The sequence below is a fragment of the Dermacentor silvarum genome, unplaced genomic scaffold (assembly GCF_013339745.2).
Source record: "Dermacentor silvarum isolate Dsil-2018 unplaced genomic scaffold, BIME_Dsil_1.4 Seq10344, whole genome shotgun sequence".
Taxonomy (NCBI): Eukaryota; Metazoa; Arthropoda; class Arachnida; order Ixodida; family Ixodidae; genus Dermacentor; species Dermacentor silvarum.
This window is the reverse complement of record NW_023605480.1, coordinates 63,613-79,999: the sequence shown is the minus strand read 5'-3', so window position 1 is coordinate 79,999 and position 16,387 is coordinate 63,613. Positions and strand designations below refer to the sequence as shown.

Genomic DNA, 16,387 nt, shown 5'->3' with positions numbered 1-16,387 from the left:
CAGAATTTCACCGCCATTTTTTTCGAAGAATTCTAAGGTTTAACTGCCACAGAGAGGAAATTTAATGAAAAAAAAGGGGGGGGGGTCTTAATTATGGCTGGTGTGCAAGCAAATGTAGATATCTGCGGATGAATTACAGCCTTCGTAACAAAATTCTTAGGCAAGTGCTCGAAAGTGTTAGTGCGGCCAACGTTTTCAAGGGGCACTATACAGAGAAAGAATATTTAGGCTGTATTAGTAAATTTCCCGTCTACAATACCAAAAAATTAAACCGGAAGCAGAGGCTTGGTAAGCCCCCAGTAAAAGTCGCACTTTAGCCCGTTGGCGAAGCAATGATTGCGATAGCAAATTATTAGACAGCTATATACGATGTAAGGTTACCAATTTTATCAGGTACATGAAATGTTGTAAACATTCGCTTACTAACTAAATTAACAAGCACGCTGTCACGCCCGGAAACACGTGGGGACACATTTCAATCTATGACCTTGGACACTCGCCGTCAGAACGCTTTTGTGATGAAGAGCGGCAGCAGCTGCGAGCGAATTACCTTATGGGCGGCCTTTCAATTCAGTGCGAATTATACCCCTGACACACGGGCACTCTAATGTCCTTTAGGTAAGGGGACATCTATCGGAAAGGCGTTCAAGCGCAGTGACACACGACAAAGGAGTATCTCCCTCCCGGCAAAGTTCCTTTGCAGAAAAGAAGATCGGGCATCTACTTTTCGCTCGGAAAGGTGTACTCTCGCATACAACGTGTACAACTCATCAATAGAAGAAAACCTGTTACATAACTACGGTGCCCCTTAAGTATTTTTTAGCTTGGAAAATGTTTAAATCTTTAGCGGTAATGCGATATGTCGAACAGTGAAGGTTTACTCTAGCTATACTCTCAAACGCCCGCACCACGTTGCTAGCACCGCCATGTTGAATTCCGAATATGCGCATTATTAGCCATCAAAAATGGGGAAAATGTTTTTTAGGTTCTACAATAACTAAATGTAATCTACATGCGCAGCTTTTTGTAAATGTTTTCTGTCTTGCTGCTTTAACAAGCAACGTTTTTTTTTTGGCGGCGTTCATCTGAGGAACCACCTAAAGCAGTTAGTGCGGTGCTGTGTGTCATCGGCGCAACTCCTTTCTGCAAAGGGTCCTTCAGAGTAACAAAAGGGGTTTCCTGCAAGGGACTTCACTTTTGCCCGTGTGTTAGGGGTATTAGGCGGGTGAGAATGCAGCGCACACGAAGCTATCAGCTATATCGGGTCACCTAGCCTTCTAACCCATCGCAGATTGCCTCCAAGATAAGGCGCGGGCGGCCGAGCTCAGCCGCCGCAGCCGGAGCAGAAGAGGAGATGTGAAGCGCCAACCACTAAAACCCCTATATATAAAAAGTAGCGTCACGCTTTGAAGAATGCCGCCTCCTCCTCGCACACCCTGTCCGAGGCCGACGCCGCGTCGGTATTGGCCTAATGGCATCGCGTGGACCGTCGAGCCCCCGGGCGCTGGCTGCGTTTGTTTACGATCACGCTCCATCGCCATTTTCGCCCGAGAAGCGTCTACCGACCGGCGAGGAGCACGGCGATAGCGGCGAACACAGTCGGCGATCGTCGAATCTGATCAGCGGCGAAAGATAAACAAGTGCACGTGTTTCAAGCGGTGTAGGCGGCGCAACGGTCGAAAAAGGAGCGCGAAAGAGAGGAGAAACGAGGAGGAGGGAAGGCGGAGGAGGAGAGTGTCGCTACTTTTTATATAGAGGGGTTTTACCAACACCGTTCTAGGTGGTGTTGGTTTTACCAACCACTTCCCTCCTCCTCCGTTCCACTGTCGTGCTCAACCAACACCACCTAGACTACTAGGTGGTGTTGGCTCAACGCGGCCAGCGCGATCAAGGCGCGATATCGACAGTGGCGCCGCCTACGTCGGGCCTGCCGTGGCAGACGACAGCTAACGCGCTACCAGAGGAAATCCGCGAAAACTTCGATCGCGCCCTGCGGAGAAGTTTTTGAGGCACGATTTTGCTTCGTCAGTCAGTAGCTGGCCTTAATAATGCCGTTTTGGAAGTAGCAACGCGACGATGCGAGACGGCGCAAATACCAAGTGTGCAGCAAGCGTTTGCGCTCGCCGGATGGCAAACAATAAAAGCCTTTTGCCCTCGCCTTGTCGGTTGCGGCAACTTAAGGCGCAGCAGCATGCCGTCACAACGAAGTTCTTGTCCCTAACACGCTTGATCCGTTTGTGCGTACAGCACTTTCGTCGCACAGGCCTGAGTATGGCGGTCGGAGCGCGCTGGAAAGAAAAAAAATATACAAAAGCGCGACGCGTGCTTCCACGTGACACGGATTGGCCACTGGGGGAGCGGAGGAGGCTGGGGCGACACGAGGAGACGAGGAGGAAACGCCGAGGTGAGCGCGGTGGCGGCAAGATCTAAGAATGGCGCTACTTTTTATATATATATAGGGGTTTTAGAACTCGCCTGTCCTCCCCCCCCCCCCCTCTTGCGCTCGCGAGAAAACGCCCCTGCATCAAGCTATCATTCTTCTCGGCTCACTCTCGCAAGCTTTCCCTCGCACCTACAACCTACGGCACGCAACCGCGACGTTATCGCACTTGGACTTTATGCGAAACCTCACGGCGACGCCAACGCCGACGACGGGGAAAATTCGCTAGGAGTGTCCTTGTATTTGAATAAAGAACGCAAGACTAGTGGTGACGCCGCTTTGAAGTTCCCGCACCAGCTCACCGTGGACTTTGACAGCAACTACTCGTGCTTGCAGTACATTTCTTGTCGGTAAAGACACACTACATTGCATTCTAAAAGAGCCAGAGATTGAACTCAAGCCTCAGGAATTAACCTTTGTTAGGCTACAGCGGCACAAATAAATAAATATAAAGAAATAAAAAACTTGAAACCCGTGACGTCACGATGACGTACCGGCACTGAGACTTCGAACCGAAATTCAAAGAATTAGATCCTTGACCTTCATTTTCCCGTCTAATAATTAACCTATTACCGCGTAATCACCGAAAATTGAGTTTTAAAAGAGTTCATCAGTATAAACAGACAATTAAGTGACATTATTGCAACTACCCGAAAGATTATGGTACAGCTTTGCTGGAAGTTGGGCTTCTGATTCTGCCAAGTTGCACAAGTCGATGTGCCGTCTTTTTTTTTTTTTTTTTTCGTTCTTTTTTGAAGATGCCCAACACAATGTGTCACTGAGCAGTAACCTATACCGCAATTTGCACCTAGTTCGAGGTCAAGAATATTGCTTCGCATATTGTACTATATCTGTCGTTTTGTTGTGAATTGAGACCATTAAGCAAGCCCTCGATATGACCATCTTATCTTTTGTCGATCTTATTACAGTGCGCTAGTCATGCTACGACGCTTCGTGCGTCTTCGGTTCCTCTAGCATCTATAGTTTTTCGGCAGCTTGCAATGATCGGTTTGACGTTTACTCAACTTTATACCGGTTAATTCAGAGACGATCTCTCAGAGGAATCCGAGACGCAATAATATAGTCTTGACCAAATTAATTTCAATGGCGGAGATAATAAAATTCATTATAGCTCATTTAGCACCTTAATTAATTCTCACTCTTTAGAAAGTCTCGCCGGAAATTTTTGGTTGTTCGTTCGCCTTTTTCTTGCGCGCTCAGAGTTCAAAATTCACGAAGCTATCCTGAGGTGGGCTGAGGTGGTAGAGGCGGTATCCGGTATCGCGCTGTCCTGGCCTTTTCGCCTTTGGCCGCTTCATCACGTGTCCTCAGGGCACGACAGATATGCTTCGTGAATTCATAAATGTTATGCCGCCAAATCATGTATAGCCAACGACGAGCTCGGTGGTGTCCAAATAGCAACTCCTTCGACGGTTCTCTTGAGTCACAATAGCTTATCTCGAAGGCCATGCTTTTATGTACTGGAAGCGTCAAAAGCGATTGCGAGGGACCGAAAATACGTCGTCACCGTCACCATCTTTTCTGAAACGGAAGAATGGTAAGCTGGCCTAGTTGGTATGGTGTTGCAACACACATCATACCGTGACACCAGTGAAGTGTAGTGTCTTTCTTCTCTCCGTGCGTGTTGTCTGTTCGCTGGTTTGTTCACCTAGCTACACGCCAGCACGACAAGTTGTTTCACTTCATTTGGTCACAAAACCGAAACCGAAATCGCTTTCTTTTCGTCCTCCATGCGGGGCCTCGCCCAAACGAAGGCCCATCGCGCGTGAACGCGTGAGTATGACGTCACGGCCAAGTGACGCTCGGGCCGCCGGCGGCGACCCGAGTTGACATTCGAACACGGCCAACGTATGTGTAAATTCCCAGCGATAATCTCGTTCTACAGTGCTTTCACGCACACCTCTCTGTGATTGTATGAAGCAGCGCCTGTGACAAGTACGTGCCGATATTTTCAAGTCGTCTTACGTAACGCGCACTTGTAATCGTGCCCGCTGCGCGATACGTCACGGCGCTAGCCGAGCCCCTCTCGAGCATCGTCTGCATAAACTCGTTTGTTTCGGTCGCTGTGGGACGCATTGTTTCGTCACTGCTTACCCACAGAGAACGTCATTTGTGTGCGTGCGGCGATCGCTGATGGTCTCGGAGTGGTTCGTTGTGTTCTTGTTCGGGAACTCCGGTCTCTGTGCGCGTAGAACTGGCTTGCAGCAAGAGCATCGCCACCGCTGCAAAAAGGTTCTATCTTCGGCGAGCGTCACGATTTTTACACATGTAGCACGTGTAGTGTTGTATTCGCCTGTGCCGTACACCGTGTTTAAATCCCGCAGCAGCACGGCTTGATTTTGCCCGGAGTGTGGGCGAATGCTTTAATATATGGGGATATTTCTGCCTTACAGATATCAATCCGGCACTAGGCATGGCCTTCCTGCGTGGATTTCTGGACAACCTGAGGTCCAATCGCATGGAGCCAGAGCCTAACAAGGTTAGAATGCGTCACGTTCAGTGAGCAGCCTTTGTTGCTCACGAGGAAGAAAGCGCGTATTTGCGCTGATCGAGCTAACGTATGCGAGTAAAATGAGTTCGTGCGCGGCTCTAACTACATCGACTCCGCGGGAATATAAAGCATAAAATACGCGGAAGTAGACAAACGGAAAATTGTGGTTAGTTCTGGGGAAATTTTTGCAGTCAGATATAGCTTGCATATTTAGAGCACAATTCTCACGCAACGCCATCACAGCTTTAGAGAGGGTGACTGGTTTATGCACTTCGCATGAAAATGAGTAGTGCTGAAAAACTACAACACATAACTCATATTGCACTTTCACCAACTTTATCGAAGCATTTGACTTAGATAAACACTTATCTGAGAGCAGGAAAGAAGCAACAATGCTACGTCATTACCTAGAACAGTGTCTTATCAGCACATCTGCCAACTTCTGCAATTTTATCCGAAAATGCCAGATTTTTAGCGTCTGTTTAAGACTGTCGCACTGACACAAAATTAAAAACAAATTTTCATTTGCATCTAGTTTAAGGTATAACTGATTTCAAAAGAATATAAGTACAGTTGCAGGCCGATTTCTCAGAGCATGATTTCTTGGACCCGTCAGTTATTCAGACCCACCCGCAGCAGTCGCTTAAAGCTACGGATAAAAACATCAATTTTAGCCGCTCTGATGGGAATAGTGCATCAGTAAAGTTCATAAACTGTTCTTTTTGCAGTGTATGTAATTTTTGCAGAGTGCCCGTTCAGCATCACGAAAGGTCTGCAAAATTTTAATAAACAATGAACATGTTTGGTAATTAAACAATGGCTAGTGTACATCACTAAATTTTAGTATTTTTCTGCTTTGATTGTATCTATCCCTCATATTCTAAGGTTGGTAGGTCTGTCCATGTTTAGTTTTTCTCTTTTTTTTAATACAAGGTGGCATCAATGTTTGGGCCAGAGCACATTTCAAAGTTGTTGAGCCTGAGATGGTTTGCATCACCATGACCCTCGTGTCACAGACAAGTTGCCAGGGTCATCATAATAATAAAAAAAAAAGACTGCTCTACACTGTTGTGGCCCAAGATATTGCTTTGGTTCCAATTACACTTTTTTTCACCGGCTGGCCAGGTACAATGATCAACAAAGATAGTGAAAATATACACGTGTACATACATAAAATATGCACAGGGTGAACAATACATGGCATATATTTATTATTGTGCATTTTCCTGGAACTCTGTATTGCTGTTGCTGCCTGGTACAGGCTTCGTCGATCTGTATTCTCAACGTTTTTGCCGGAGAGGCTTTCAACATTGCACAATTTGTGCATGCTGCAAAAGCATTAGAAGTGTTGTCACAAGAGTCTTGCGTATTCATGTGTTGTCAGACAAACTGCAATAAACAAAGCACAAAGCCGTTGCTGAGTAATGAAATAATGTGAAGTATCTCTCAAACAGAAGCTGTCAATACGACAGCTGTGATGGTGCTTATAGAGTCAACTTTCATTCATTTTATTTTGATTGGACCGATAAAATTGACTGGTTTATCAGGCGGGTCTAATCAAGAAAAAAAGAGAGGGAAAGAAAAAAACCCCGTCCGCAAACACCGCTGCTTCATCTGGCACTACTTAGCCGATTATAATTCGCCCCCAAATCTTAAGTGCATCTAGTTTTTATGAGTTCATAGCAGAAATCAATACGCACCCGATTTTATAACAAAAATAAAAATAAAATGTTGTATACCTGCGATTCTGACGATAAGAAATACAACAAAACCTGCAGGGTTTACTTTCACAGAATAGTATTTATTTACACTTAATGCCCATCGTCGTTAATCTTGGACCCATTTTTATCGCTGTCTCGTGGTTCATTAATTTAGATATTCCGCATTTCTCTAACAACTTAGCTACAACTTCAAACGAGGTGGTCGCCCACATTTAGACTAACCACTTTGGCTGTTTGTCACATGACACATACGATTCTCCAGAGCACCAAAAACATGTGCCGTGACTTCATTGCCACTACCTTAGCATGTAAAATAACATTTTTTGAATGAATTTTTATTCAGTTTCTGTGGGTTAATGTGAGCTCAGCATGTATTCAATGTGCTGCAAATTCATAACACTGGGCATTTTGCAGTGCTAACTGTCCAAGGCCTATAGTGTGACATTCTTGGCACCATCTGGCACTATTTGCAATTGCCAATGAAAGTATTCCTTTTGTCATAGCTGTCAGTGAACCTGTAAGGGTTGCGGATGTCACAGGTGTGGTGTTAGCCTTCCTAAGTATTTGACAAGTGTTCACAATTTGGCATTCACACGGCCAAGAAACAGAACATCTACTATTCAGATACTGAGACAGCCACATGTTTCGGAGGACAATATGAAAAGCTACTTTCCTCTGGTCAATACAAGTAGTAATACAGGGTCATTAGTGGCCTCTGAGCAACTGTACTGTCTCTTATAGTGCTTTGGCATTTAGCAGTAATGGTAATATGTACTTCAAAGCCTCGTCTGTAGGTTTCACTGTTCTGGTAATAGACAGCAAATTTCAGTTTCTCAAGACCACCTTGTACTGTCTTCTAGTTGCACTAGTTGCAAGCTCTTGGGCAGTATTGGTTTGCAATCCTGATTCATGCATCTCAATCGGCACTGTGTAAACTTGAAACATAGACTAGAACAAGGTTGGCTGAAATGGATGTAAATGCGTGGCTATGCTTTGAGCACGTATACTACTTTGCACTAATAGCATAAATTTAAACATGAGTAAATTGAAAATTACTTCAGTGCATTGTCATGTTTCCTGGTACCTGTGCACTTGTAACAGTGGCGTAAATCATTCATAATCCAGAATGAACACTTGGGGCTACTCTGTGCTTAGAAACTAGCTACACAGGGAGAGCACTTCCGTGTAATCATGTGAAACAGCTGTTCTGATCACGTATTTTCTGTTCACGTTTCAATTTATGCTGAAACATGCATGTACATGTTGCTGTGCTTAGGTGATTGGCTGTGGAAGCTGAAATACATACGCACACATCAGTGGCGCACCGACGGGGGGGGATTCGGGGGTTGTAACCCCCCCCCCTGAGGCCGACTTAACCCCCCCTTTTGTTTAACCCCTTTTCTTTCCTTGCGCATTGGAGTTCTGCAACTAAGATGTAAGACGCGCAATCGTCTGCACACTCGCAAAAAGCGCATTTTTTGACAATTTCCCGTGAAGAAATCGAAATTAGTGCTGTTTAGATGGTATTGGCAAACTGTCAACCCCCCCCTGGCAGAGATCCTGGGTGCGCTACTGGCACACATATCAGTTCTCTGCTCGCAATGCTGATTGCTATGTGCATCATCACTTGTAAGTGGAACAAGATTATCCAGTACCAAGCATGTTTTGCAGCACATTTGAGATTATTCTGCACAAAAACACTGCTGTCTTGCGCGCAGGTGCTGGAAGTGAAACCAGACGAGTATGCCCTCTGCAACATCCTTGCCCGCGAAGACTCGCTGGTGGTCTACCAGTACCCGGCCAGCACGCCCGTTGCCGAGGATTCAGTCTCGTACGATGTGGTGCTTCACAAGGACATTACGCGATCCCCTCATGCAGCTTTCAGGTGATTGCATGGAGCCCTCTTCCCGAACCCATATTACTGCAGTGGACAGAAGTTCCAGAGCTTCGAAGGACTCTGGTCTGCCTCCAATCAGGGCTATACCGAAGTCACTTCAGATACCTTGGCTTGACCTTTGTTGGCAACAGTATGCAGGTCATTGCACATTGCATGACAAAGACATTGGCTTTTACCTTTTACTCGAGTGAAGACTACAGCGATGACAATCTAGATGGCAGCAAGTCAGAGGTTGCATGCTGTGAGTGCTATCGTACTGCTATTAGTTACTCCAGTAATTTTCATGGCAAAAGTGAAGAAATGCTGCAGCTTTTATTACAATTACTCAAAACAATGTTCTTTTTTCACCAAGTTCTAAGGAGGGAAACGGGTCATTTTCTTTCAGTGGTTATGCTTCACTGCACGAGATTCGCTGTCACACTTTTGTGTTGTAATCCTGTTATTGAATCATTCCACATCATAAAAAAAGGAGCCATTATGGAGAAAAAGAGCCCTTAGGGGTTAATTATGAGTGACCGTTAAAAATTTAATAAGCTTTATGTTCTTAATATTCTTAATGAAGGGGAGGTGAATGTGCAAGAAAAGCAACTGTCCATTCTTCCGCTTTATATTTTAATAAGCTTGATAAACTGCATTTCAGTTGTAGTCCAGCACTTGTGGTGCCTACAGCTTCTATTTGTGTCCCGTTTATATTGCTCTGGTAACATGAATCAAGAATTAATAAGCTTGAAATATTCAAGCTTAATAATAATTAACAAAGCTTCATTTGGTCAAAATTAATCAGGAGCCCTCCACTATGTCATCTTTATGTCCGTGTGTGGTGATAACATTGGCTGTGTTACACTATAGTGTGTGTGTTGCTTTTGGATGTTAAAACCCCATAATTAAAAAAAAATGTTCTTAGTGAAGAAATAGAGAAATGAAGAAATAGGACATTGGCCTGCAGAACGTGTTCTTGGTGTCTTCCGTCCTCAATTCACAGCGACTGCATACAAGTGGTGTGGCAGTTGCAGAACTGCTGAACCGTCCACAACCCAAGTTGTGGATTCACAGACGCTCGAGAGGTGCAGGCAGGCCAAAATTTACAGCATGTGGGTTCTGCGAAAAAGTCGACAAGCTTGCAGCCATTAAAACGAACCAACACTCTGCCAGCACTAGTGTTGTACACATCATCATCATGAGCCTATATTTATGTCCACTGCAGGATGAAGGCCTCTCCCTGTGATCTCCAATTACCCCTGTCTTGCACTAGCCGATTCCACTTGCGCCTGCAAATTTCCTAACTTCATCACCCCATCTAGTTTTCTGCCGTCCTCGACTGCACTTCCCTTCTCCTGGTATCCATTCTGTAACTCTAATGGTCCACTGATTATCCATCCTATGCATTACATGACCTGCCCAGCTCCATTTCTTGCGCTTAATATGTCAACTAGAATATCAACCATCCCCGTTTGCTCTCTGATCCACACCGCTCTCTTCCCGTCTCTTAACGTTACGCGGAACATTTTTCGTTCCATCGCTCTTTGTGCTGTCCTTAACTTGTTCTCGAGCTCCCAAATCCTTACTGGGAGCTTACCACTGTCGTTGAAAAGAAAAGTGTACAATCATTGCATTGTACCGGTGCTAACATATGGGGCAGAAACTTGGAGGTAAACAAAGAAGCTCGAGAACAAGTTGTACACATAGCAAATTTTAAATCTGGACTGTGTGCCCAGGCTCAGTAAATATTCCGCATTTTCTCCGATCCCGCAAACATTTAAGTACTCGCAAAACAGTGGCTCTGTTGCCACTGCTTGTGCTGTCAAGGAATGACCCTTACCCTGCACCATCAGAGTGTCGTGTTTCATCCACATGAGTGGCAGACAAAGCGCGCTGCGGGTAGGCAGAACGAAGAAGTGACTCACGCCAACTACGGTCACAGACTTCCAAATAAACTGTTGTATGTTAGGGCCAAATGTGTCCTGTCACTTCTTTATTCATCCGCAATGCACCAAGTCTCGTGCTTATATTAGGCAGTAGACTCCGCACGCCCAAAATGCCACCTTAATGAAGTAAATTTCACCAGTATCTTGCATCCGGTTTGTGGGGGCAAGTCAACTTTCAGGACAGTGTGTACAGTTTCGAAGCCCATCCTTGAGTGTAGAAGTGAAAAGTCTTTAAACAGAGGCGCTTGATTTGCAGCCTTCTGCGCACCAAGGACCAAGTGGCGGCCGAGATGTTCTTCATGCTACTCAAGGACAAGCTGCCCCTGCTGCTGGAGTGTGTGCCCGACCTGCTCACCAAGGAGCTGGTGCAGGAGGTGGTGCAACTGGTGCGCTCCAACCCCACCTGGAACCTGGCCCACCTGGCCGCTCACCTGGGACTGGTCGACTGCTTCAAGAACACTCGGGTGGCTGCGTAAGCACTGCCTCCAGACACTTTTGCACTCTGTGCACAAGAGGCAGCAACGGAGGAGATAAATGAGCCTTAAATGAAGATGTTGAAAAACAGGAAGACAGCGGCGGGGATGAGAGAGCAAACGGGGGTAGCCAATGTTCTAGTTGACATTAAGAATACGAAGTGGAGTTGATCAGGCCATGTAGTGCGCAGGGTGGATAACCGGTGGTCCGGTAGAGTTGAAAAATGGGTGCCAAGGGACGGGAAGTGCTGTTGAGCACGGCAGAGGACTAGGCGGTGTTATGAAATTAGGAAATTTGTAGGCATAAGATGTGGTCAGCTGGAGTAAGGCAGGGGTAATTGGAGATCGCTAGGACAGGCCTTTGCCCTGCAGTAGACATAAATAGGCTGATGATGATGAAATTACGAAGATAAATACTTGTTTGTGTTGTTTAAGTCCTTGTCTTGAGCTTTTGTCTTGTCCATGTGTCTTTAATGCTGTCTTTGTCTTTGTTGAGCACTCGTTAATATTTTCTATGGATCTGAACTAACTTTAGCACAGCAAGAAGCAATCTGAAGAGGCAGCTTATTGTGAAGTAAATAGAATAATTGTGCCTCGGCAGCATTTTCCTGTGATGCGATACATGAAGAATGCAGTCTGTGCTCATGAGAGAAGCCAATATAATGCGAACGCTTTCTAATGTGATATGCAATATAATAACAGACAGTGCTCTTACGCTGTGGACTTGTCACGTTCCATTTCTAATGTTCATCCAACTAGTCTAAGCTTTCGTACTGGTCAATCAATAATTTCCCTTCACGAGTAAAAAAAAAAAAAGGCAGGCTGTAAATAGTAATTGAGGTCATAGCGCTGGATTGACACGGACAAGAAAGACGACAGGAAGTGCGCTGTTTTTCGTGCCACATGCAGTGCTGATATCGTCAGTGCCAGGCGGAACTTGTGGTGCGTAGCTCTTTTGGGAGGAGTCTTGCTTTATCAGTATTTTATTTTGTTGTTCGCTGCATGTGCTGTATAGTGGTGAACACCGACTTTGGAAGCTGTCGCTTGGACTTCACAGCTGCCTCGTTTCATTGCAGGCAAATATCGGAGCCTGCCCAGGACACTATGGCCACACCCCTCCACGTAGCAGTGCGCGCCCAGAAGCTCAACTCTGTCCAAGTTCTCATGGCCATGGATGCACCACTCAATCTGATCGACCACAACGGTGACACCATCTACCATGCTGCGGCTGTCACCACCAAGGAGCTCATCAAGGCAAGTGTGGGGGCACACTCTAAAGCAGCTCCGGTCTCGGAGGATCGCTCCGTTTATGGTTCGTGTGCTGGTCAAGACACCACAGGTCTTAATCCGTGTCTTGACTGGAGTTGTATTTTGGGGAGTATCATGGAGCAATTGGAGTTGGCCTTGCAATAAAGCTCCCCCTGAAGCTTTAGCTCAGACTGACTGTGATTTCACTATTTAAATGCATGTAAAACACAGAAATGCTCTCATGCGATGATTTGTTGCAATTAAGAGCGAAAGCCGAATTCTACCGACTGTAAGAAGCAGAATCTTAATTTAGGGCCTCACTTGTGGAGAGCACACGCACTCTTCTCCCGCGTATTTCCGTCGTCGTGTGCGCAAGTTGCGGACGCATCGGGAGCCGGCACAGACATGAAAGAGAGGCACTTTGCCCTCTCCCGGTTCTCGTTCGTATATCTCGGAGCAATTTATGATACATCAATTTTGTCCGCTTGGAATTTTTCTAAAAGATGCAGCTTACAGAATTGTGATATCGTTATTTATTACTAACTTCCAGCGTTGGAAACTTGGCATACTTGAGCTTCTTTTTTTTTACATTTTGCAAGTTTCAACAATCTTTGTAAAAGAAAAATTATGGCATAAATAAAATATTGGCTTCCTACAGTCACTAGAATATAACCTTTCTTTAAAAATACAACAAACCTCATCCAATACAGTGCAGTGGATTCTGAGAAAAACAATTTCTCCGTTCCCTTGTATTTAGACAGGAGCTCCCGAGCTAAAGCTTTTTGTTAAAAGTAGCAATTCATGCAAAAGAACTTGAGTTTGTTAATGTGTTGATTTCCTTGTTGAGAAAGGGCATGTGCTCACCGGTCTGAATTAACAGCCATGTCGGTGTTAGCGTTGATGTAGTGGACAATGCGCAGGCGCTGGGCTCCAGGCCTGCCCCAGTTGCTGTCATCAACCAGGTCAACAATGATGGCTACACGCCTCTCCAGCTGGCATGTCTCACGGACAAGCCAGAGTGTGTCCGCGAGCTACTCAAAGAGGGCGCAGACGTCAACTCTGCCTCTGTTAACCTGGCCGATCGAAACAACAGCACCTGGTAGGTAGGCTGGCCAGGGCACCAAAGTACCGTATTTATTCGAATATAAGATGAAGTTTTTTTCCCAGAATCTTCAGCCTCGAAGTCACCCCCCCCCCCCCCCCCGCCACATACACAAATTTTTCTTTTAGGTGCGTCTTCACAGCAGCGCGACTTTCACCTTTTAGTGGGGCTTTACGGCAGCATGCACCGCGATGCCGTGAAGCCACACTATAAGGCAATATTTGTTTTCTTAGGTCCTCCAACTGGCACCCTCGCCTTGTAATCGTGACCGCCTTATAATCGAATAAGTACGGTACTGTATTTACTCAAAGGTAAACAAAACATTCAGCAAATATCTACTTGGTTGGAGTTTTCTTTGCTCTGTATTTACTCATGTAAGGCCAACCTTCGCGTAAAGCTCGCCCTCAAGTAAGGCCCGCCTTATGCAAAGCATGCACCTCCACTTTGGAATGTGAAAAATGTTTCAGTAAGTGTCACGCATGTACCTGCGTGCTGGTTAATTTCCGCAAGCCACTACTAGATGGCACAAGTTACTGCCTTGACGATAATACGTTTATTGTCGTCATCGCCATATCTCGCCGGACCAGGCAGCATAGACAAGCACACTTCAACATTATTGGCTGCGCTGTGAATCGTTTAGCTAGAAGTGTGCATGTGGATAATTTGGCTTTGTCGTGCGTGTTGTTTCAAGTTATGGCCGTTGCGAAAAATTTTGATTTGGTTTATCTCTTAAAGCACTACCGCGAGATGCTCACCCACGAGGCTCTCCCATAGGCGTGCAATTACTTTGTTTGCAGGCGGGCACTCGCAAACTGGCGAGATGCACGAGCATTGATAGATTCTTGTCTAGTGATCAAACAATTGATTACTGCAAGTTTCCCACTCACTTTGCTCACATGGCATGCCTCGTTTTCACTATGGCTATGCACCCCTGGGGCCCTATTCTGTAATGATTTACTTAATTTTTCGTTTTTCTGGCCCTTGCTGCTCATTGGTTCGAATGTGGCTCTGAGGCCACTGCACTGCTGTCTTTGATGGTATCGGTCGCTCAACGTGACACATCAAAATGGACAATGAAATGGAATGTTATAAAGCATGGGCCCTAGTTATATCAAACCTATTAAAATAATAAAAATAAGTTGTGTGAATTTTATTTCATTCTTAAAGGAATTAATTATGCTAGTTTATCCATCTACTGAACAATACGCCACGTAGAACACTGTGCACATTAAAATTCTTCTTGCAGCTTTAATGCCAACTAAAAGATATTTACTTGTTTTTCTCGAAATAAGTCCCTAAAGATTTTAAATCTGCAATAAAGAATGAAATTCTGGGGGTGCATTTTTGCGAAAAGCGTGACCTTCAATGGGTTGAGAGATATTTTCTTGGAGCGATGTGCACAGTTGTGATTTTCTTCTCTTTGAAGGTGCTGTAGATTTAGGACATCTTTGCTGTTGCTAAAAAGTATAAGAAAAAGTGCTGCTGAAAGTTCGATATACTGAAGCTCTGGCCAAAGTAACTAGCGCATTCAGTTTTGGTTTATGGCATACATTAAATATTCCATATCGTATTAATATCGAAAGCTCGGTAATTTGATTTTTGTTAATTCAAAAAAGTGCAAAACTCTGGGCTCTTTCTCCCAATCCTGGTCAGTGTATGCATTACATATTAACTGTCATTAAGTGCTCACTAATTCGGTAGCATTTGGACACACTGGTAATTTGGACATGCTTCTTAAGTACCTCCATCCATAGCCGTGTGAAGTGTATAGAACTCTGCATATCTTAAACAACAGCCGTGGTTACTCACCTGTACATCTCTACTTGCTATTTCATAAGTCCCAAAATCAACATTCGGTCAACTTTTGGAATGTGTTTGCACGGCCTGGTGAGCACGTCCTTTGTCCATCTCATAAGTCGACATTCAGATAGCTCAGACGTCCTTTCTGGTACCGTGACATAACTGAATGAAGGTTTTGCTGTAAATCACCCACAAGTGTCTTGTATGCTAAAAAAAAAAATAAGGGTATTAGTACACTCCTTATCAAAAGTATATGGGCCATGTTAACTGCGACCACCAGGCTGACCACAGGCTGTTTAAGGGCGTTCCTTTGGTATGCCATGAGCTCCAACGCCCTGAGACATGAAAAGAACTCCCATACTTACCACCTGAGGGCCTGGAGTGTCAACAGTGCCGCAAGAACTGCACTACACAGCCAAATGGCATACAAGGTAAAGGCACTAGGCAGCCTGTATACTTTTGACAAGTACTGTACCTTCATCCATAACCGTGTGAAGTGTATAGAACCCTGCATATCATAAACAACAGCCGTGGTTACTCACCTGTACATGTCTACTTGCCATTTCAGCCTAGGACGAGACAACGTTGAGCAGAATGTCCACAACTTCCAGCTTGAGGACATGAAGCACGGTGGCACTCCGCTCCACTGGGCCAAAACCACGCAGGTAGTGTGCACCTCTTGTGCCATAATATGCACATGGTTGACTCCATTGCTGGGGCATGTTGTGCCATGGCACCTATTGGGCACAGCTTAGGTAAGCTGATGGACGACCAGTGCACTGAGGAAATGCGCTATCATATCTGAAGGCTAATCAATTAGTTCACAGCTCTGCGCAGCAGCATTCTCTTGTGTTCCATACAATGACAAGTAGCTGATGCTTACAAACCAGCTTGGCTGTGTGGGATAACCGGTGTAGAAGCAAATCTTTCTTATTAACTTGGACCAGCTTTGGGTGTTCCTTTACACCCTTGAAATCCACATAGGAAAAATTGGACAACAGTAGCAACAGGTAGTATACACAAGCTGTGTTGTTAAAGGGACGTTAAAGTGAGGCACAGTTTTGCTATGTGCTGTAGACCACGTCGCATCGCCTTTGTTGTGGAAACGCAAATGAAAAAGAACGAAGTGCATAGGCATATATCTGCGAATTGAGACCGATGTGCACGAAGGAACTGAAAGCCTGATTGGCTTGATAGCGACCGCACATGACAATGTCGGCTGCAGTTTGTAACCACAACTCGCGCTTCTGAAATACTCTTAATAGGCTT

General features: G+C 45.2%; 1 protein-coding gene across 3 annotated transcripts in view; it reads left to right on the top strand.

Annotated features, from left to right (window-relative positions):
• Positions 1–4,238: 4,238 nt before the first annotated feature.
• Positions 4,239–16,387, top strand: part of LOC119434395 (85/88 kDa calcium-independent phospholipase A2) — a 31,351-nt gene continuing 19,202 nt past the window's right edge. For 2 of the 3 annotated variants that reach the window (XM_049659470.1, XM_037701553.2), the window contains exons 1-7: positions 4,239–4,396; positions 4,855–4,940; positions 8,392–8,558; positions 10,752–10,967; positions 12,045–12,222; positions 13,137–13,315; positions 15,687–15,783. In XM_049659470.1, coding sequence (XP_049515427.1) covers positions 4,875–4,940; positions 8,392–8,558; positions 10,752–10,967; positions 12,045–12,222; positions 13,137–13,315; positions 15,687–15,783 — 903 coding nt within the window. In that variant the 5' untranslated portion in view covers positions 4,239–4,396; positions 4,855–4,874. Of the gene's footprint in view, positions 4,397–4,469; positions 4,694–4,854; positions 4,941–8,391; positions 8,559–10,751; positions 10,968–12,044; positions 12,223–13,136; positions 13,316–15,686; positions 15,784–16,387 lie in introns of those variants that run through there. The other variant, XM_037701555.2, reaches the window with a different exon arrangement.